Here is a 23,768-nt window from a genome sequence, read left to right on the forward strand (position 1 = left end):
GAAATCAGGCGTCTGCACAGGTGCGTAGGCCAGTGGACATCAATGAAAGCAATAGAATACACGCACACTGTGTATTTGCTCGGTACAAGAGTATTTTCTTATTTAATGAAGCAACGTTTCGGTCCCTCCGGACCTTCCTCAGGTTATTTTGTTTTTACAAAAGTTTTAAAAATGCTAAAAGAAATTATCATCACAATACGATGAGGAAATATCTTGACATTTTGTCCATCTCACCCGGCCCAACTGTACACTGTAAAATCATGGGTGTTTATGAGTTACAATGGAAGGAATAGAATACACCCGGCACCCGCACACTGTGTATTTGCTCGGTACAAGAGTATTTTCTTTAATAATGCAACGTTTCGGTCCCTCCGGACCTTCTTCATGTTTATGAGTTACAAATTGATGAATGAACAGTGAATGTCTACATTCACTGTTGCACTAGGGGTGCAACAGTTTAGTTAGCCCACGGTTTGGTTCGCACCTCGGTTTCGGTTCGGTTTTGGTACAGTAAAAAAAATCTTTCCTATTCAGAGTTTCAGACACTTTCCAGTATCTTATATCAATGATATTTTCTGCCTTTCATTATTCTCACACACGTGCAGGCAGGGAAGGGAGGAGAGAGGGGGAGAGAGTGTTGCAAAGTAAAAACTAACGTTTAGTTTACAATTAAAGATCGACATTTAATCTCTGCATTAGGATTTTAGGATATTATGCCTACAATGATAAGAGTACACTGTATCATGGAGTATTGTGTTAGTACTTGTCTGACGGAAATTACTTTTATAATAAGCTCCTGCTACGAGTGGAGAGCAGAGCACAACAACGTCAGATAGGCTATCAATGTGTTTTGATACTTGTGGATCAGCTATTTTGGGCAAACAACACCAGCTGGATTCACTCAGGGGTGGCAGGGAACAGGGAACAGGGTGCATGTTTGTTAGACATACTAACAGTCCGACAGGCATTAGTCCGACAACACCGTCACTCCCGACATGTGCTCACGGTTATAACTAACCCGTGGCCGGAAAAAAACTCGCCTATGGCGCTGGACATGCACGGCAGGTTAAAACTAACCTGTGGCAGGTTCAAACTAACCCATGGCTCCCGACATGCGTGGCAGGTTAAAACTAACCTGTGGCAGGTTCAAACTAACCCGTGGCTCCCGACATGCGTGGCAGGTTACAACTGACCTGTGGCTTCCTGTGAGGTTAGGTTTAGGGTTGGGTTTTGGGTAGGGTGTTCGGACTCATGACTGGAGGACTGTCAGTAGGCCGGACAAAACACATGTATGCACCCGCAGGGAACTCTGCAGTGATGTTGTTGTTGTTTTTTGCAAAACCAAACAATTGCGGTCCATAAAGGCGTATTGAACTGTGCAGGGCGTACCGTATGGTTAGGTTTTTTTTAAACCGTAAACTAGAATGTAGTATACACGACCACAAAACAAAGCAACAATCCAAAAAATACTTCAAATAACTTCCTTCAAATTTTTGAAGGAGGTCCCCAGACAAATGATTGATATTAGGAACCAAATGGACCCTTAGGGGTCTGTAATCCTAAGGGTTAAATTAACACTGAGATTTTACAGTGTAGGTTGGGGTCCCAGACATAAAGAAATTACATTTTATCAAATAAATAATGCTCGGTGGCTCATGCATTATCAAAGTGCAGGTACTTGAAATTAAAAAGGTTCAGAATTGCTGATCTTCACTTAATATTCGGAAGTTACGGAAGTTCATTATAGCCTACTTGACCTGATTACATTTTCAGAGAGATTCACAAATCCCAACCCCAATTTTGCTCTCAATCTCCATCAAGCCAGTAAATCAAACACAATGGCCCTCCAGCTGATAGCATAGCGGAAATTGAAAACCTGTTAACCCTTAGCCTCTCCTCGGCTTCATTTAACCTCGTCCGACACATGATTGACAAAACCGTGACACAAAGAAGACCCCAGGTCAGCCCCGATGACCCTTTCTTTTAGAGTACTGAGTGATGCAACATGAGACAATGCCCTCCATCTCCTTACGGGTTTAGAGCAACAGCTCTCAAAGTGGTGTCCGTGGACCCCCAGGGGTCCTTGAAGGGCTTCCAGGGGGTCCACGGCTAAATGAGTTAATATGGTCATCACAATCAGTCTAACCACTTTAACCCTATTAGGCTATTCAAAAATAGCTGATCTACAAGCTCGCAACACGTCTCAGCGCAGAAAAAGAAGTGAAATAATTTGGAAATCTTTTCACACAAAGGGGTCCCTGGCACAAAATCCTCTGAGATGGGGGTCTGTGGAGGTCTGGTTGAGAACCACAGGTTTAGAGCAGGCCTTGCTCAATGAAACCGCACCCCCAAATAAACTCGCATGAGAAAATGTGGATGGTAAACAAGTCGACCATGATGATGCAATAGCATTTCTACCACAGACTAAACTAAAGTCTTTATTGGCACAATGTGTTCGGCCTTTCAGACGGGCAAGCGAGTGATGTAGGCGTTGTCGCCTGGATGAGCGACAGGTCTACTCATGATGTAGCGTAAAAAAAGCTCACCACAATCCAGGTCTAGTCGCCCGCAGGCGTGCGCACGAAATGAGCATGCGTGCGACAATTTCACAGGACCGAATTCTGATTTCTGACCAATCACATTTTGAGGCAAGCCATGTGGCAATGGTTCCCAAACATTGTAGCCCGTGAAAGAGAAATTATAAATTTGCCTGGGGCCCAAACTGGTGAAAATAGCAGATCTACAAGCTCACAATGCGGCGCAAAGCGACTCGTTGTGAGCTTGTAGAGCTTGTAGGGCTTGTGAGCTATTTTCATTACTTCTTAAACATTTGTTTTCTAATTTATGGAATTTCTTAAATCTTTTGTTGATTTCTTCATGAAATTACTAAAATTACTTTTGGAAATGTTTTTTTTTTTTGTTGAAATAATACTACCAAAATGTAGGAAACAAAAAATAAAGGGACCCATAACAATGTTTCCGCGACCCACAGATGGGTCCTGGCCCAGTGTTTGGGAACCAGTGGGTTGGGGGTTGAAGCTGACTGACCTCGGCAGACGAGACCCTCCTGGATGACGGTCTGCTTGCACGCCCCACAGTGCTTGGCCTTCTTGAAGGTCTTCACCCGGAAGGTATGGGAGTGCAGGGCCTCCAACTCCTCTGGCTGCCAGAAGACAAAAGGGAAAGAATGTTTGTGTTAAAAATGTCACCAGCACCAGCTCACCTTTCAATGAGTCCAGGTGGCTGAGTTCTTTTAGCTCAACTGTGTTTTTTGTTTGTTTTTAGATTTCTTTTGGCTTTTTCTGCCTTTATTGATAAGTTGAAAGTAGACTGACAGGAAATGGGGAGAGAGATGGGGGGGGTGACACGCGGCAAAGGCCGTCGGGATCGGGAGTCGAACCCGCAGCACGCCGTCAGGCTGGCTTAGCATCCTATGTGCCCAGACGGTTGACCTAACCGTCTGGGCCTTTTGTTTGTTTTTTAACCGCTAGAATTCCACTAGAATTCTACTAGAATTCTATTCTGGGAATCCGTTGTTCTGTCTGGTAAGCAACACCCTTGTACCACGGAGCTAAATTAAGCAGGTCTGGTTGCCCATAGTGAATACCTAAGATATGGAGGTAGGACAACTCCCCACGCTTGAAACTAGGGATGGGGCCATAATCATTATCGTTTATCGCAATAGAAAAACTCACAACAATTATCCATGGTCCCCTCAACAACCCGTGTAGCCTGGCCGGCCCATACAAAACATTCTATTATTATCTTCACACAGCACCGTTATCTTAGCAGTGATTAAAGACTTGCAGGGGAAATGAAATTCCAAGATAAACCAAGATATCCACACACTGATTGCTTTTATCAATAGAACAGATACATGGCAGCGGTTTGCAATTCTATTATTGCAACTTCCATGTTGATGGATGGCAGGGGTGTCCAAAGTGCGGCCCGCGGGCCAAATGAGGCCCGGGGACAGATTTTATACGGCCCTTGGCTTCATACCTGAGTTGTATTACCCCAACATGTTTCTTTAATAACCTGGGCATTTCCCAGAGTATAATTTGGCAGGATTCCTTGTTGTCTCATTCTGAAGGGGTAAAAAATGCTATTTTATTTCATGTTTTACCTTGCACGTCGGCTACTATAGAGGGTATGCGTGTGACATCATCATCAAACCAGGAAGTTATGCGGGAACGCCTACTGAGTGCCAAAAAATTACTTTCTAGCATTGACAGCTCATACATCCAAACAGAAAAGTCCAATATGATTGCATTAAACGACGTTAAACAACATTAAACTCACTTTGCCACTCACTTTGCCACTCGATTTGCCATTCACTTTATGCATGCGCATACCCTCTATTGGTAATGTGAAATAAGGCTGAAAAAGTTCTGTGTTTTGTTCACAGCACACCTAAGACCATTGATATTAAATATTGATGATGATAGTTACATACAATCCTTTAAATGCGATGCATATGTATGTATGTGACTTTGTTATAGTAAGTAGTACATTATGTCAGCTGAGGAGATGTAGTTGGCCCTTGGGTAGTTTTAATATTTTCAAAAAAAAAGGCGGCCCCCTCTGAAAAATGTTTGGAATACACCTGATGTATGGGGTTGAGAGGTCGTCATAACGGACGGGGTTGTGTAACGGGACCGTAGGAGCACGGCGTGCACAGGCATATCTCGCACCTCATGTTTCAGGATAAGCCACAACTAGCTAGTATTTATAAATGTTTCATGGTGTCTGTCAGAATGGTCCCCTGCTCCAAACCTCCTCCTCTACTCTCCATGGGGTCTAGAGGAGAGTACTGCCAAGGACAACACACTGGAAAGAGTTATATATCTGTGTGTGTGTGTGCGTGTGCGTGCATGCGTGTGTGCGTGTGTGTGTGTGTGTGAGTGTGTGCGTGTGTGTGTGAGTGTGTATGTGTGTGTGTTTGTCTCTATCTGGGAATTTATGTGAGTGTTCATTGAATGTGTGTGCACGTGTGTGTGTGTGTGTGAGAGACCAAAAGCACATATACTGTACACTCCAAGGTCCAACATGCACACAGATCTGCTGAGCACATGCTTTGTACAGGAACCCCCACCCCGCCCCCCAAAAAAGAAAAGAATACGACAGCTTTATTGGACGTCAAGGCAGGAAGTACCAGTGGGAATGGCTTCTAGCCAGGCGCCCTCCATTAAGCCAAGGTGTGTGTGTGTGTGTGTGTGTGTGTGTGTGTGCTGGACAGGGTTCAAAGTGGCCATGTGGATGGCATATTGGAGGGACTTAAGGTGGGAGCTTACATGGAGCACTGGAAAGGCCAGTGGGTCTGTGGGCATGCCGGGGGAGAAGGCCCAGTGGCCAATCAGAGAGGGTTCCCAGACTACCGTTGTGTGTGACCTTCTAACCAGTGATTGGCCCGTTCTGTCTCCCCATCAATCAAAACACAGCCTAGTGAATGACTCTTTCTCTGATCCTCAGGCTTTTCTTTTTCTTTCTTTCTTTCTTTCTTTCTTTCTTTCCCTCCCTCCCCTTCTGTCTTCCTCCATTCTGTCTCAAGACCTCTTGGGGGAGATGTGGTAGGGGCAAAACAATTAACTGAACAGATTACAAACAGACAATGCAACAGCAGAGAAGATGGAGCATACACAGTATTCTAATCAGCTGCAAAAGCAGAAAATATATTTTTGTGTATTTTTATATGAAAAGTCCATAAACAATCCAATTTGAATTACTTCCTTTGAACAAAAACGTGCTGTGTGATGACGAAACGCAGCCATAAAGATTCTTGATTTCATTCACCCATTTGATTCCCATTGCTGCACACGTTCCTGCAAACACAGCTGATTTTGATCACAGATCTACTCCGTTTTTAATCTCATTCAAGATTACATCCAGACGGTGTATTACTCATTTTAAACTTAATCAGCACGCTAAATTATGTATCTGAAAACATTATAGGTTCGAAATAAGCTACGTAGTAGCAAAGAATACGAGACTGCTCGCCCCTTTACCAACTCGCCCCGGGCGTACAGCCGGCGGAACAGCGCGGCCTGGTATTCCTAAAGTAATCTAAGTAAATTATGCTTAAACGGTTAAACCTAACCTTATTCCTAACCTCAACCTCAGTAAAACAATGCCTAAACCTAACCCTATTCCTAAACTTAACCCCAGTAAAACTATGCCTAACCTAAATTTATTTCTAACCTTATTCTCAGTAAAACAAAATAAAGAATACAAGAACATGCTGAGATACACCGTCTGTCTCTCAGACTCTAACTTGTAAACAAAAAGACTAGACACGGAGGATGCAGCCAACGTCCCATAGCCTGAAGGGATGCAACGCTCTGATTGGTTCAGAAACACAGAGGCTTCCGTTTCAGACTGAAACTACAAAATAAAATGCCCCAAAAAGCCATATTACACCTAGGGGTGTTAATTGGTCAGCCCCATGCGAAGCTAACTGCTATCAAATATGTCATGAAAATCATGTCCTAATTAACGGTAAAGCAGGTTTAATAACCATATTTTAAACAAACTTTTGAACTATCCATACCAAATGTGAAATGAATCAATGTTGAGAAACTGCATGACCTATTTCTCGCCTAAAAATGTTAGCAGAAACTGTTTTTATGGTACAGTTTAGCCTGGGTTAGTGTTTCTCCACAGGGGAGGTACTGGGGCGTACAGAGGAAGTCAGCATGGGGGGTGGAACTAGAATAATTAAATAAAGGGGAGAATTGAAGTGTTCTGGAGGGGGTCGTGTTTTTGTTTCTTCTATCGTAGAATATTCCATCACACATTTTCATCAATAGACTTCCTTTCTTTATCTAAAACGGCAGTCAAGTGAGTCGCTTTTTGTGAACCATTGGTGTTTAGTTGAGCGTCTATTCATGTAATTATGGTCGATACACAGCTGGACGTCGGATATGGCTGGCCGGTTTCAGTCTCAATTAATTCCCAGCTTTGGCTGTTCATGAAAACACAATTTTCAATAGCTTGGCGACAAGGGGTCGGCCATAGCTCAATGGGTAGAGAGCTAGGCCATGTGTATGTGGGATTCTGAAGATATCCCCGTTTGTCCCCAGCCTGCCCACTCTATGTGTTGAAGTGTCTCTGAGCAAGAGACTTTAACCCCTAACTCTCAATAGTTTAGGGTGGGTAAATGCAGAGGACAAATTCCATGCACTGTATTTCCAAATGTACAGTGAGAAAAATATTCCAAAGGAGTGGGGACAAATTAGTATTATCCAATGGATTCCTTTTCTGGACACGTAATTAATGTTCTCACATACTGTAAAGACTTTTATTCTGTCCTATTTTTTTAAAACATTGCATCGTTGCATGTTAAAATCACCCTATTTGCAAGCTGTTCCCTGTCACAAACATTGTGCTGAGTTATCAGTCAGAGACGACCAGACACAAAGTTCATGGAGCTTCATGCAGGTGGATGGCTGGGATAGCTACTAAACTAGCTTCATTTCCCAGAAGTGGTTTTGTTTTGTTTTTTTCTTAACATTAGTCGTAAGTTCTGTTGTCCTTGAAAATTGTAGTTTGGGTGAGTGTTCACTGTTCACACACCATAATGAAATTGAGTGAAATGTATTGATATATGAGAACAGTAAAAGTGTAAAATGAAATGGGCACCGTGTCGCTGTGTACAGTGAAAAGTGTGCACCTTGTTGGTGTGTACAATGAAAAGGTAACCTGTGCATGGCAACAATTAACAAAATGGGTTGCATCTAGCCCTGAAACATGACGCAACTTCACCCTGTTTTACACACTTGCTCCATTTACAACGTAACGTCTACAAATGCTCAGATTGATGCAGTGCCAACAGGGCACTGCATCCATGGCGCAGTGCCCTGTTGCCCATGTGTAGCTAATCAGTGCCGATTACACCTCAGTAACGGGGCACCCCTCTATGCATTCGTCTATATAGCTAACTAACTCTTCTCTTCATGCCCAAACCCAAGTCTTGCTTTTGTCTTTCTCACTTCCTCCTTTCTCACTCTCTCTTTCTCCTCGACATTTCCTTTTCCCGGGGCATCTATCCATTCAGCTCTCTTAAGTCTTGACATTATTTAGCTCTGACACTGCTCTCTTCCCAACCTCCCTTTCACCCTGCCACCATCCAAACTCCTTTGCCTCTGTCTGAGGTACCCCCGGTAAACAGAGAGGTGGATTTACAGTTGGAGGCCATCGATATTGTCCTTTTCTTTTTGCTGAGGTTTGCGTGATCTGTGCAAAAGGACAGTTAACCCATTTTGGGCGGGAACCCCTTTTGGTGTTTTAAACATTATGTTATAATTTAGCTATGGAAAAATAGCAGATCTACAAGCTCATAGCGCGCCACCGAGTGGCGCGCTACGAGCTTGTAGGTCTGCTATTTTTGAAAAATCGTGAAAATATTTATTTCAGAAAACTGGAGGATTTAGAAGGATTTTTTAAAATGTTGAGGTCAGGCCTAAATGGGTCAAATAATAAAGGGACAATATCGGTGGCACCCAACTGTATGGCTGCAGACAGACTGCACAGGAGGAAAGCAAAGCCTCTTGTCTGTTTCCCATGATGCTGCTCTCCGACAGGGCTGTAAGTAACCTCGTTAGCACGGTGCAAACTTCAATTAACTCTGCCAGTGTAAAAAAAGAAAATCTAAACAATCTTGGTGGGCCATATATGCACATCAAAACATTCTCATAAATCAATGTCACTTGAACATTGTGCTATGTTATTTCATGTCATATCATGTCCTGTAGATACTGCAGATGTTAGGTACGGTATGTGCTTACTTGTTCACCGATATGTGTGGTGTTGGTGATGATGGCTGATTTATCCTGTGAGCATTGTTTAGATCGATCCACAATAGGTGTCCCCTTTCTCAAATGGCAAAATATGACCCACATCACGTGCAGTTGCTTTTATCTTGTTAATATTGTGTGGGCTTCTGATATCCTATTCACATCTTTGTGGTAAGCACAGACACATCAAGGACAAAGGGAGAGAGAACCAACAGCCAAGACAAATGCCCCCCATCTGCAAAATAAAAAGAGACACCGGAGAAGAAGAGAAATAGCAATGATACTGTACTATTGTACTGTATGTCACCTCAACCCCAGTAACCTGGAGCTAACGTCAATCTGCCATTCAAGGGTCACACAGGACAGCAAGGCACTGGCTTTGAATGCTGTCATGCAATGAATGGGACATTATCGCAGCTTTTTGGTGGCAGTCAAACAGTAGACTATTGACTATGACCTGCCAGTAGATGTTTTGTCATTATTCTGTGGGTTGATGATGGCTAACAGAGGCACGGCTTTCTGGCCAGTAGCAGTCGGAGCAAACGCTGTTGCCCAAAACATAATTTACTATTCAGTGTGTATGGGGTTGTACCTCGGACAGGGCTGAGTCGGCTCAAGCGAACTTCACAATGTTCGACACGGCAACTCGCTCGCTTTAGCCCGCTCTGTGGTGCCTCCCGTGGCTCAAGTTCGCTTGAGACGGCCCGCATCGGTCGTGGTCAAAACAGTATTGATTGATTGATATGTTTATTGACAATGTTTACATGTACATAAAAATGCACATAGTTATACATCACTATCAAAAGGATGAATGCAAGAAAGCCATTATCAACCCACAGAATAATGACAAAACACCTACTGAGCATGTCAGTAGATCAGTAGGTGACCTACTTGGAGTCCTAGACCAATCAATAGTCTGATTAAAACGTGATAATGTCCCATTCAGTGCATCCCAAATGGGGTGGAGCAAGGCCAGTGTTTGTGCCTCGGAGCCACATGGCATGGCCAGGACAGGCGAAGCTTCATTCCATCTCTGGGCTATGCCTCTCCAGTGCGTAATGGGATTAGCTTAATCTAGTTAGGTTGAAACAATGCGCACGGCTGTGTTGGGCCTGTCATACTGGCAAGGGAGGTGTGGGCAGTACTCATATGTTTTACTCGAGTAAAAGTAGCAATGCCATTATGTAGAAATACTCTGCTATGTTATGTGTTAAAATATTAAGTAATTGTACAAAAGTATCAGTGAAATATCCCTTATTTCCAGTTTTTCATGTGAGGTGAGACTCCAGGGTGTCTAACTTCATTAGACACCCTGGAGTTGTTTTTATGAGCAAAGATGTATTCCCTTTGTATTTAGGGTTTCTTCCTGGAGGCTGAACCCTTGACAGTCAAACGTGCCAATGAAAAAAACAACAATATAGTGACATCCCATTATCAGCCCCTCCCCTAACCCCTCCCCCTTTATCATACAACTACAGCTGTGGGTGCGGCTTAAGTTCAGGTGGATCACCACCCATCACCACCCACCAGGCAAACCAGGCTTACTTAATTAACTGGTGGGGGTGCCCACATAAAAACGACATTTTAACAAATACTGTACACTTTTTTGAAAAACGTCTTCCTCCTTATATAACAATAAGACCTGATGAACATGTTTTAGGGTGGAAAAAAATCATGGCACTCCATCTTTAAGCATTGTTATACTTTAGCTATTGAAAAATAACAGATCTACAAGCTCATAGCTACGAGCTTGTAGGTCTGCTATTATTTTTGAATCCTGAAAATGTGGTGCAAATCTTTGAACATATATTCTTTCAGAGCGACCGTTTTTAACTCAAATCTTTGCTTCTGGGGGGTCACTGGAACAACATATTTTTGGATGGGGGTCGGCGGCCAATTTCATAAAATTTCTGTGGTCCTTTGAGAAACTTTGAGAACGACTGATATTGAAACATAGGTTTTTCATTAAACTGTCATGATTTTGAAGACATTTGTAGAATCGTCCTCAGGTCTAATTGGGTTAAGTACAGTACTTGAGTAATGTACTTAGTTAATTTCCACCGCTGGGTGTGGGTGGGGCTGTGGTGGTCTCTGCCCCCCTGGCAGCATGACATGGTATTTTTATGGGGAACGATGCACAACTTAAGCAACATAAGCAAGCCACAGGCAGGTGTTGGAGAAACAACCTTGTCCTAGCCAGCGCTGCCGCTGCATGCAGGTAAAGCGCCCGCTTAGTTTAACCACATTACCCAAACAGATCATAAAGACCACAGGAATGAAACCTGCTCAGAGTGAGGTGCTGTCATCTATGTTGTTGTCTGAGGTTCACACAAAAACACACACACGTTATGTCTATAACCTCATGTACATACCTGCTTCTATTTGGACCTTTGTAGCCCCGTCTATGGTGTCTTATACTTTTGACATGTTTATTTTCAGTTTTTCTCTCATTCCGGAAACTAAAAACTATGGAGCACACTAACTAATTTCACCAACCTGTAAACCTGTGATGTGACAATAAAAAAAGATTCAAATTCGGGAAAAACAAAGTCCTAAAACAACAAGTAATTACAGTAATAGCCGACTGAAATGATGACATGATCTCTCCAATGTTTGTTGTATCAAGAATGGAAGAATTAAAGATGAACGACAATGACATGCACATACGTGTCACTGTGCTGGTCTCACTGTTTACGTGCTGCAGCGGCACATATTTCAGATTCCAAATCAAATTACTTTCCGATGTGGGGGTTCCGTTTTAATCAGCGAGTGTTGCCATAGCGATCAACAATGTTTCCCCCAACTGTAGCTGAGACTTTAACCCTGCCAATGCCAGTACTTAAGTACTGTACTTAGTACAATTTTGAGGTTTTTGTACTTTACTTGAGTAATTCCAATTTCCAATACTTTTACTCCACTACATCTCAGAGACACTTTACTCCACTACAATTATTTGAATCCATCCTTTCACAGGCCCAGCACTGGGATCCAGCAGCAAACCCACACACATGGGGGGTCCCAGTCATCTCAGTTCTAGCTCTTTCTGGTATATGCCAATTGTCATGCTGACACATTTCTCCTACCTCCAGTCTAATCTTGTATGTGTGTGTGTGTGTGTGTGTGTGTGTGTGTGTGAGAGCGTGCGTGCGTGCGTGCGTGCGTGCGTGCGTGCGTGCGTGCGTGCGTACATGGTGTGTGTGTGTGTGTTTTGGGGGGGTACAGGGTCAGCAAGGGCAGGGGAACTCAAGTTGGAATACCTCCCATGTTAAGGGGCTTGAGTCCCAGACAGCCTCTTGACGAGCACAAACAAACAAAGATCCCCATCACAGACCAGTCTCTTGCTTTGACCTGCTTTTTACTTCCTCCTCTGTGCCGTTTAGCCTCAGCCGGCAGCATGTGAATAATAAGACAAGCGTTATAGCGGGACACTCTCTTTTGTGGGTTCTTAATTGTTTCCGATGATTACGCTCTCTGGGTTTGTTTATTGTTGGGGAGCGGGGGGGAGGGGGGGGATGCTGGAGTTGAACCACTTTCAACCCCATGGCGTCCCTATTTTGGGCACGCATCACTGGCACAATTTTTAAAAAAGAAGAAAAAGAAAACATTAAAAAAAATAGCCAAATAAATGCAAATACATAGGGCTTAAGTGGTAACGGGTAGACGGGTGAGAGATATGCGGGGTGACAGGGCAGAGGGATGGGGGTGTGTCCAGTCATGTGGGTATGCTCACAGGAGACGGAGCCCATGCGTGATTGTTTTAGGTTTTGCATAGGAGAGTTGCAGAATGCGGAGCCATGCAAATGAAATGGGTGCTTCGCATTCCCTCCACACTTCAGCCTTTCAGACGGACGCACAAAGGAAGGAAGCGGGTTTAGACAGGGCTCTCGCGACCCCCAACAGGCTGGGGGTCAGTGTAGTGTGTGTGTGTGTGTGTGTGTGTGTGCACACACACACACACACACACACACACACACACACACACACACACACACACACACACACACACACACACACACACACACACACACACACACACACACACACACACACACACACACACACACACACACACACACACACACACACACACACACACACACACACACAGCCCCTCAGCAGCTACAACTCCTGGGAACAAGTGTCCCGTTCTCCTGAGAGAGGCATCTCCCTCATACTCTTAAGCATGCACGCGCACACACACATACATACATAAAGATAGACATGCACTCACAAAAATGCACTACATTAATGCACACGTGTGTTACACATGCACGTATACCCTCATGTTCACACACACACACACACACACACACACACACACACACACACACACACACACACACACACACACACACACACACACACACACACTTCAATGCAGACAGACAGGGATAAAATAAAAAAAAGATATGCAAATAGACTGATGGATGGGCGTTCGTGTTGTTATTGCCGTCAGTTTGAATAGTAAAGGAAATATAACACACTGCATGTGGTCTTTCTGTTTGCTGACAACGCCTAAAATGCACAGCCTAAACGGAGGAGTCACAAAACAAAAAACGGATTTGCCAATCGCATCGCCACAAGCCGCTCCTTCCAAAATCAGATTAGTGCTGCACAATTAATCAAAAAAAGATTGTGATCTAGATTCAGACACCTGTGCGATCTCATTTCTAAATTTTCATTTGAGTTACTCTTATGTTTTTGCTACAAGAGAGACTTTAAGAGAGGTTTAAGTCAAGCACAATCGCGATCTCAATTCTTGCAGAGGAAAATCGAGATTCACATTTGTGCAAGAATCGTGCAGCACTAAATCAGATCCCCGCCATCAAAAAGAAAACACTCCCTCACTGGGTGAGTCTGGGTGGCGCATGGGGGTAAGGTTCCTGCCCACCATGGAGGCTGCTTCCTCCGCGGCGTCTCCGGCTTGGCGGGGAATTCCAACAAACACAACCGGCTGCATTAAAGCCGGCAGGGGAGGGTGATCTCTGTCACTGCACTAGACATTCCAAGTGGAGAGTATAGGTTGGTTGTATAGGGCGCCTGTTCGCCAGCGAGCGGAAACCAACTGAGCGGGATAGGATAACATGTTCCTCCGCATCCGTTGTGCCCTCCCTGTGAAAACTCCTCACTGTCAGGTGAAAAGAAGCGGCTGGCTACTTTATGGATATTGAAGACATGACTGTTCTCTACAGTACACCCTATACCCAGACCAACAGTAGGAGTTTGCAGTAACAGGGACTGAGTGGTACAGTACACCCTATACGCAGGCCAACAGGAGTTTGCAGTAACAGGGACTGAGTGGAGGAATTGGGAATTGGCACGACTGAACTGGGTTGAAAAATAAATAAACTAGATAAAGTGCCCCTCGGGGCACAGGTCTCCACCAGGGCAGGTCAGGTTGTGGCCTCCTGGTGGCGCAATAATAGGCCAATGTGAAAAGGGTGCCATTTCTCTTACGCATGGCAATTGGATGATTTGAGGCATTTTGTTCCAAAAATGTGTTTTGCAAAAATCCACCTGTTGGTGGCGCTATAACAGGCCAATGTGAAGAGTGGGATATGTTCCTCAGCCTAGTAGGAAAGTCTGTGAAAGATTTCACGTAAATTGCATGCTGCGTTCATGATTTGAGGGTTTTTTGTTCAAAACGGGCCAATCCTGCAAAATTTGAAAGCCAATGTTAGCCAATTAGGATGGAATATGAAATATCGGACAGATCCGTCTTGAACACATGATTATAGAGATAGTGTGTAACGATTTGGGGCAGAGGTTCATTGTTGGCATCCAGGGAGTGTGTGTGAGAAATTTGGCATCGACCAGGTTAACAGTGCCGGAGATTAGCTGGTAACAGACGGACGGACGGACACACACACACGGACGGAGTGCAAAACATACTCTCTCCCCATGCCTTCGGCCTGGTGGAGACAATACAAACTATTGCAGACAGAATTGCAGTATAAAGAAACTCATTTGCAGTTATAGACATAAGAAGACAAAATACTTTTGAGACTGTAACCAAATGGTGTATTTGTCATGCTGTTCATAACATGCTATTTCAGTACATGCAGTATAGTGCTTAACTCTTGAGACTGTAAAATATGGACCCAACTGTTGTTAACGCTTCCAGTAGGCTGTTTCAGTGCTAGTTCGGTAATGCCATAGCACTATATGGGCTAAATCATTCCAGGCTCTGCTGCGCAACAGACATTCCAGCTGTATAAGGTAACCGAGAGAGGCTGTTTTCCTCCTTAACGGTATGACTACAAACTGTTCCCCTTCAACTGCAATGTCTGACTCACACAGACACACAGTGATGTCACTACCAAGCTTAAGGTCTCCAGCATTCACCTCATTAACGAAAAGCAACCGCGGGCGCACGCGCACGCACGCATGCACGCACGCACGCACGCACGCACGCACGCACGCACGCACGCACGCACGCACGCACGCACACAAATATTGGAATAGTAAACCCACTGGAAAATGCAGACTACTGCTTCTAGTTACTTTTGGTGGCTAGGTTTAGGAGAGACAGAAACGCACACATGTACTCATGTAGTACAGCATCCTACATGTATGTCTCACAATGTCCTGTTTCTGCGTCCATGCCAAGTTTCCTTGCATGTTAATATGTATCGTCTCTGTCGGGTGGAAACCTCATATGTCCAAAACTATTACTTTTCAGGATTCAAATTGATAGCAAGCAAGTAGCAGATCTGCAAGCTCTAGGTTTCGAGCTTGCAGATATGGCCTGTGTGTGTGTGTGTGTGTGTGTGTGTGTGTGTGTGTGTGTGTGTGTGACACAGAGACGGACACGCATACACAGGTACACACATAGCTGCGTATTGGGAGCGTATTGAAAAACACACAAAAAACCCAACAAAAAGTTACAATATATAGATAAGATAAGTGAAGCATATAGCTTGCTGCTTATCAGAAATAGAAATTCTAATACAATTTTTTTTTTTTTAATATATTTTCATGAACGCAAGTGACGAAGATGACAGCTTCTGATTCTTGGTGTGGTTCCAGACTCAGTCTACGTTTAGCCTTGAATTCGGATCGGGGATTGTTGAATATTTGTCTGGCTACGTGAGAATACTTTTGGGTTAACTGCCAAGCCCTATTTGCAGTGTGACCTCATTAGTTTGAGTGTAGCATCCTATTCAAGGTCAGCCGTCTCAAGACAGGTTTCTCACACTCAATCTGCCATATTGGATTCAAGTTACAGCAAGAGGTAGAACTCCCATTATCTATTCCAGTATGAGCCGTAAGTTATTTTTTACTGTACAACTGCAATCAATATTCATCAGCAAGAGTAGGGAGGAATGGATGATCAACCTGTAGTTAGATTTTAATCTGGTGCAATACAATTTGAAATTAGATTAAAACCGTTAATGCGTGTTGCGATGCATTGTCAGCTTATAGATCGGCTATTTTCAAATAGTCAAAGTATAAAATAAAATAAAAGTATAAAGGGATTGTGACAATATTCTTATTTTTCTGTTTTTAGGTTTTCTGACCTCAATTGCACCCAAAAAACCTGAACTTTTAACATTCAGTAGGTTTTCTGTGGTCTGCGGTTTTCTGGCTCAAACAAGTGCTCTGATTTGCCTGTGGACTGTGAGGTAAGAGTCCGCAAATGACATAAGAATTTGCCTGTTTTCATTGCAGCTCAAAAGGCTTCAGAATCAGAACACACAGAGAAAACCCCAGACCACAGAAAACCCACTGAATGTTCAAAGTTCAGGTTTTGTGGGTGTATTTGAGGTCATAAAACTAAAAAATAAATATGGACTGAATATAAGAGGATTCTGCCCGACAGCAACAATATAAATGTACTTATTTGCTTTCCACCACTGAGCTTATAGTGATATATAGGATACAATGCACCAGTGGTGGAAAAAGTACTCAAATGTCCAGTATTCAAGTCCAGTATTCAAAATGTACTTGACGAAACGTACAAAAGTATCAGCATCAAAATGTACTTAAAAGTACAAAAAGTAAAAATACTCAAATTGCAGAATGTCCAAGTTCCAAGTTCAAAATGTGTAAAACATCTTAACTGATCTAAATCTTAGCAGATCTACAAGCTCACAATGCTCACATTGCGCATACCGTTCCATCGCCGGCCTGGCCAATCGGAGGACAGGAAGTATCGGTGTCCGGGGGCAGAGACAGACAGCTCAGTTAACGAGGCCTGTCCAGTCAGCTGGGATAATCAGCCAGTTAGCACGGTGTCGTCTCTCATATGCGACGCCATGTGCATGGCTGGACATCGTAGCGCTCAGACGCCCAGAGGTCACCGCCTCGTGTACCCATCTGTGCCTCGATCTGTGCCTCTGTGGGTGTGTGGGGGGGGGGGGGGGGGGGGGTGTGTGTGTGTGTGTGTGTGTGTGAGAGAGAGAGAGAGATTGTGTTTGTGCTTGAGCGTGCACATGGGAATGGGGGTGTGTGGTGCGTATTCTTGTGTGTGTGTGTGTGCGTGTGTGCGTGCGTTTGTGCGTGCGTGCGTGCGTGAGAGAAAGAGATTGGGTTTATTCGTGTTTGTGTTGCTTGAGCGTGCACATGGGAACGGGGAATGGAGTTGGGTGCGTTCTAGTAGTGTGTGAGCGAGTGTGTGCACGTGTGTGTGTGTGTGCGTGTCTGTGCGTGCGTGCATGTGAGTGAGTGAGAGGCTGTGTTGATCAACCATGTATGCCTCTTTAAAAAAAAGAAAAGATGGCAGATATACAAGCTTACAGATCGAGCTGAGGACTGACGCTAATACTTTTTTGAAAATGACTGGAAAACACCAAGGACACACACATAGGCCTACTGCAGATGTAAAGGTTGTGCACAAGGCCATGCACGCAGAGGCGAGGAGGACACACCGTATGTGTGTGTGTGTGTGTGTGTGTACTTGTGTCCCCGGAGAACCTTCTCAAAACAGCGTGACGCTCCACAACTCCCCCCTCCCACCGGAGCATGATGTTCTCATTCACAGGGCGGTCATTCTTCATCGCGCCACGGCCCAACGTGAGCCGGCGGCGAGGACCAACTGACCCCCTTGACCTATCCCCGCTTCTCCCCTTCCCCTCCGCCTGACCCATGCCCCCCACACACACACACACACACACACACACACACACACACACACACACACACACACACACACACACACACACACACACACACACACACACACACACACACACACACACACACACACACACACACACACACACACACACACACACAGAGCCCTCTTCTAGTCAATACTCTCAATACCCTCTCCCTTTCATGGTCTGTATCCCACTGGTGGAACATGTACTCAGAAGGAATTGGGAATAATCCCAAAAAGGAACAGTAGCACATCCAAAATTGCCAGCATGCTCTAGCATGCTCTGTTAAATTCCTACTTTTGATGTATAGGCTACTGGAGTTTGGGTCTAGCGCTGCACTGAAAACCATTGTGTGGTAGTATCTTATCAATACTCGACAAGTAAAAGTCCAGTTTGTAAAAGTACAAAGGTATTGGTGTACAAAGTATACTCAACAAATTAAAATTAACTATTACTTTATACTTTAAAAAATTGCAAAAAATTATTACATTTTGTGCAAATCCCTGAATACAAAGACATTACTTTGGTAAGTTTGAGAACCACTGACATATAGCAACATACATTTTTCAGAAAACTGTTAGCATTTAGAACACATTTTTCCTAGAATCAGTACTGTACCAAAAGCAAAAAGCAAATGCACTTACACATTCTCTCCCCTCATCCTCTGATCCCGGACCCCGCCCCCCGCGGTGTCACATGAGTACAAAGGGGTCTTAACAAGCCAGGTTTCTTGATACTGAAGGATTCCATGGGAACCAGGAGGGCATGTTTGATGGACGCATCAAAACGGATCAGGATCAGAAATTCTTTTCGCTCGCACTATACGAGGGAATGTGTGTCTGACGAAGCTGATGAGATGATCTTTCTCACCAGGTCTTTAGTGTCACAGTATTAACCCTGTAAGACCTGCTGGCTGAGCCTGCAGGGGCAGGGGCTGATTCGACAAGCGCTTTTCTGAAAATCGTGCTGGTGCTCAAACGTTTTCATGTCAAGGACCCCCAAAATTATTATTACTAGCCCTTACCCGTTGTGAGATATTTCCGCCCCCCCCCCCCCCCCCCCCCCCCCCCCCCCCCCCTTGTGGCCGCAGGGGGTACTGCGCCCTGAGCGCATTTTTAATTCACTAATAAATTCAGTATTAATCTATAATTTGTTAAATTGGAAAAAGGGCTTCGTTAATACCTCCATATTATTATGGTCAATGCCTGTGTGAAAAGTGGGAGTGATTGGTGCAGGCAGTGAGGAGATACGGCAGTGTTTCTGACACACATTCAGACAGACACACATTCAGACATTTGGTTAATTATAGTATGATGATGATTGTGTGTACAACTGCGTACCACCATCTGAAAATATGTTGTTCCAGGGACTCCCAGAGGCAAAGATTTGAGTTAAAACACTTACAGCGCTAGCATTTATTGACAAATGATGATATTATTCACGTCAGCATTTTTCCCAGTTTAGCTCTTATTTTGAAAAGCCACATTTCCAGACTTCCGGAACTGATCATAAACTAGGAAGTTGGATGATGCGTTTAGGTCCCGTGTATCAGACGGAGCTAACGCAGTGCAGTGGAGGGCTTCACATCGTCGGCTCTGTGCCGTCAAATAAACCTTGTTTTGACCAAAAATGCCATCTGGGACAAGGAATAGGAGATACAGGCGAAGAAATAGGATAGAAGGGGTGTTTATGGTGATGACGATCTAAGATGGGCGACCCAGTGTTATGACGTAAGTAGCATTATGACTTGATCGATCGAAAGCGCTATAAAAGAGCAATTGCCATTAATCTACGGCAATGGCGTTGAGGGTTTTATTACATAATGAGCTTTAATTGACGTAGATCTCGGCCAATAGCGGATTTGAGTTGAAAAATAATATTTAAATATTTGCACACATTTTCACACATTTTTCAAAAATAGCAGATCTACAAGCTCTTATCGCGGCACGAAGTGACACGCTATGAGCTTGTACACCTGCTATTATGAGTAGACAAAGTATAAACCCCTGGTTGAGAACCAACATGCTATATACAGTATAGCTAAAATCGAAAGTGAAAGTGAAAAATCGAAAATGTTTTAATGATTTAGTGCTATGAGCTTGAAGATAAAAAAAAATCGTGAAAATGTGTTTAAATCTTTGAATGTATACTTTCACAGTAAACAGTCTTGACATGAAATAGTTTGAGAACCACTGATATAAAAAGGTAGGTTTCTCAGAGAAACCTATAGCAGCTACACAGCAGACAGACAGGTTCCATGGGTTTTAGAATCGTTCCCATTTCATTTCATATCGGTCTCAGTGTAGACAGAGAGGGGGAGGTGACACGTGATACACATGTAGACATGCTCTACACGTCACTGCTTCTCCAGGGACTGAAGACACGGTACTGTTCTACACTGTATGCATGGATCCACTGTACTGAATTTCCGATCAAGCAGAAATATGAAGGAAATGGATAAATAAACAAGCAGAATATGACCTTCCTCCCTTTGCTCTGTCGTTGTTAACGTCAATATGGTTTTTAACCAATCTGGTAAATCTATCACACAACCAATGTAATAATAGATACACCCCTCACACACCAAAACAAGCCTCGGATACACAACTACACAACTACACAACTGCTGAAAGAAGTGCATGTGAAATAAATCATGTCTGTGGCTGTGAGTCACAACAAGCGGTACAATGCCTGAATCATTTATCCCACAGCAGACAGCCAATGCCAGGCTAAAGTTCAGAGAATGAACGAAAACAGCAGCCTCGTCAACAAACAAACAGACAAAAGGAGGATTTGTCTCCAATATGGGGCCTCTCTCCTCGACAAACACCAACGCCCACACGGCCACTTTACTCCTGATCCCCCAAGTTTCTGTCTTTGCTTTTTGACTCGGCTCGCATCTGATCCTAATTAGTTGCTACCCAGCGCAGGCCTAAACAACGTCGCTGAGATCAACGCTGTCCCATTGTCTCCAGTCGCTGCGTTCAGCTGGCAGCCTCTAACCCCGAGTGAGCCCCGATTCGTTCTGAGTAATATGTTTGCTCGGCGGCTCGACGTCACCGCAGAACACTTCCAGGGCCCCCGGAGTGCACACAAGACGAGACGTTTCATCGTCCTGCCTGCACGCCACGGAGCACACACTGTCCCGTTGCATCGTCCTGCCTGCACGCCACGGAGCACACACTGTCCCGACCGCTGATAGAATCGTTGCCTGGTTGCATCGAGAATCCACGGTGGGATCCATATCGGTCTAAGGGAAGAACAAAATCACAATCCTTGAGGTTTTTCTTTTTTTTTTGCATAAATCACTGCTATTGAACACCCTGTGTGTTGGTAAAACAATATTGAACCAATGAAAAGGAGTAAAAAGTTCTTCGGACAAAACCTCTCAACTCCATTGGACCCTCAAACTGCTAACTCCACCACCTCTCCCCCTCTCATGCCAGTAATTGACAATATATAAAGTCACAACACCAACTTTGATGAGGCAGTAACATTGCTTTGTTTTCAAAATATAAGGTTTTCTTCATTTCCTATTTTTCATTTTCTGAAAAATCTACATTTTGTAGTTAGGTGGTTCTCTTCCTGACAGCAGAGGCATCATTCTACAGTATGTACAGTGCAGGTAAAAGTCATAGGTTCAGGTGCCCGAAATACCATGCAAAAATCGGAGCAGCACTGCTCTGTATAAACAGGATATGGTGGTTTCGACTCGAGTGCACACAGACAGCACTGTATTCTGGACAATCAGTGGTGGAAAGTCAAAGTAACTAAGTACTGTACTTAAGTAAATTTTTTAGGTATGTCTACTATTTTCCAATTTCCAATGATTTTACTTCTACTCTACTACATCTCAGACTACTCAGAGGCAACATTATACTTTTACTCAACTACAATTATTTGAAAAATGTAGTTACTAGGGTAGTTATATACTTAGTTTGTAGATTTTGATTATTATTACGAAACATACATTAACCACTTCAGCCTTATACCCTATATACATTTTAGCCATTTGAAAATAGCCGATCTACAAACTTAGATCTGCTATTTTCAAAAGATGTTATACATTTGAAAACTGAAATGGGACATTCTGCACAATGAGTAGTACATTTTGAAATCCGGACTTTTACTTTTAACGAAGTTTTTCTACATTGCAGTATTGATACTTTTACTTACTGAAGGTAAAGTACTTTTTCCACGACTGTGGACAATACTGATGACTGATGACAATACTGAAGACCTTTGAGCTATAGCAATTAGTCCAACTACACATATACACAATTACACACACGTATAGCATGAGCATTTGGCTGCACCAAATGGTGACAATGCAAGTGACAAATTACTGTATACAGTAACGGCATATTTGCCTCTGTGCTGCAGTGCAGTAGAGGTACTGTAAAATGGAAATACTCAAGTAAAGTAAAAGTAGCACACAAAAGTGTAGTTTACATAGAGTACTTGAATTAATTTACTTAGGTACTTTCTACCACTGGTAACAGGTAACAATTACAGTGGTCAAAACGAGAGGAGGGAGAGAGAGAGTTATTTTATTCCAAAATACCCCTAACCCCCAGCCCCCCAACACCCCCCCCCCCCCCCCCCCCCCCTGCACAGCGCCCGCCCGCCCGCCCCGACCAATTCGACTTCCTCTCCTTTGTTCTCCTCTCTGGTTCCCTCCAACCGAGCGGCCTTACGGTGCACAGTCACCTGCTTTTCATTTAGGGGGAAGAAATGTACCCCGGGCATTCCAATGTCTCCCCCCCCCACCACCACCACCACGCTCCCCTCCCTCCCTCCTCTCGCTACATGCATTTCATCTCAGCGAGGTGGATCCTGGGGAGGAAATTACCCAGTCATCCAGAAGAGAAGGAAGAAAATCCCTTGGTTTTTTCACAGACCATCAATTGCATTCAGAGGGGAGACGAGAGATGACACCTCATCGCGGCTGACAGGTCCTCTGACATGGCACTCTGACCTGAAGCTACAATCTGGGACTTTTTTTCTCTTCCATCTCGGACCCCCTAGGATAGGGTACGGCAGGTGCCAACTGCGTACATGTTGGTACCCCCCCCCCCCCGTATACTCCATATATGAAAGCGGCGACCGTCAATCTACCTTTTAGCATTGCTCCGGTTGCTATGCAACGCCTACGCCCCCACCAGCTATGGGATTTTTACATCCAGGCTCCATTTATCTCCATTAAAAGCAGGATTTTCAAAGCCCTGTATCTCCAAAGCTTTGAGTGCTGTCCATGGTGAACCGATGATCGGATTTCATTTGTGACTTTGTCTCGCATCGCTCCAGACATGTAACCGTTTCTGACGAGAGGTAAAGGCTATGCACTAGAGACCAGCGGGTGGCGGATTTAGCCGCGGTTGCCGCGGGTGAACCGCAGTTTAGGGTGGATTAGGGTCAATTCAATATATTATAAATTAATATCGGATAAACCGCGGGTGAAATAATGCTGGAAATAATAAATGAATGGCAGCCATCTATCTATAGGCTTTATAACTTTTAAAACGGAAATAAATTAATGATATCTATCTATCTATAGTCTTATAATATATTTTTTAAAAGGCACAAAATCTCAGCATGCGTGCGTTAGTAGTATTTTAATATTTTCCATCAGGCACAAATTAGACGCCTATATTGGCTAAGAAGGACCACAACAACGAGTGGGCTGCTAGCTGCTAGGCTAACAGGCAGCTGAGAGTATGAAAGAAACTTACAACTAACTGAAACAGAAGGGAAGAATATAAGTTTGGCGTGGGACTCGGTGCCATGGGACTGCATGGGAGCGAGGGCTGGATATATGCCACATGAAAAGACGTTCGTTGCGATGTGCGAACGTGACTGACTGAACGGACGGCAG

The 23,768-nt window shown here is 44.0% G+C and overlaps 1 protein-coding gene across 1 annotated transcript in view; it reads right to left on the minus strand.

Annotated features, from left to right (window-relative positions):
* LOC306934950 (tensin-1-like) overlaps positions 1-23,768 on the minus strand; it is a gene marked incomplete at its 3' end in the record, with an annotated part of 183,677 nt that overhangs the window by 104,499 nt on the left and 55,410 nt on the right. The window contains exon 2 of the mRNA XM_079517772.1: positions 3,049-3,163. Coding sequence (XP_079373898.1) covers positions 3,049-3,163 — 115 coding nt within the window. The remainder of the gene's footprint in view (positions 1-3,048; positions 3,164-23,768) is intronic.

This window comes from Electrona antarctica, assembly GCF_951216825.1.
Source record: "Electrona antarctica genome assembly, chromosome: 13".
Taxonomy (NCBI): domain Eukaryota; kingdom Metazoa; phylum Chordata; class Actinopteri; order Myctophiformes; family Myctophidae; genus Electrona; species Electrona antarctica.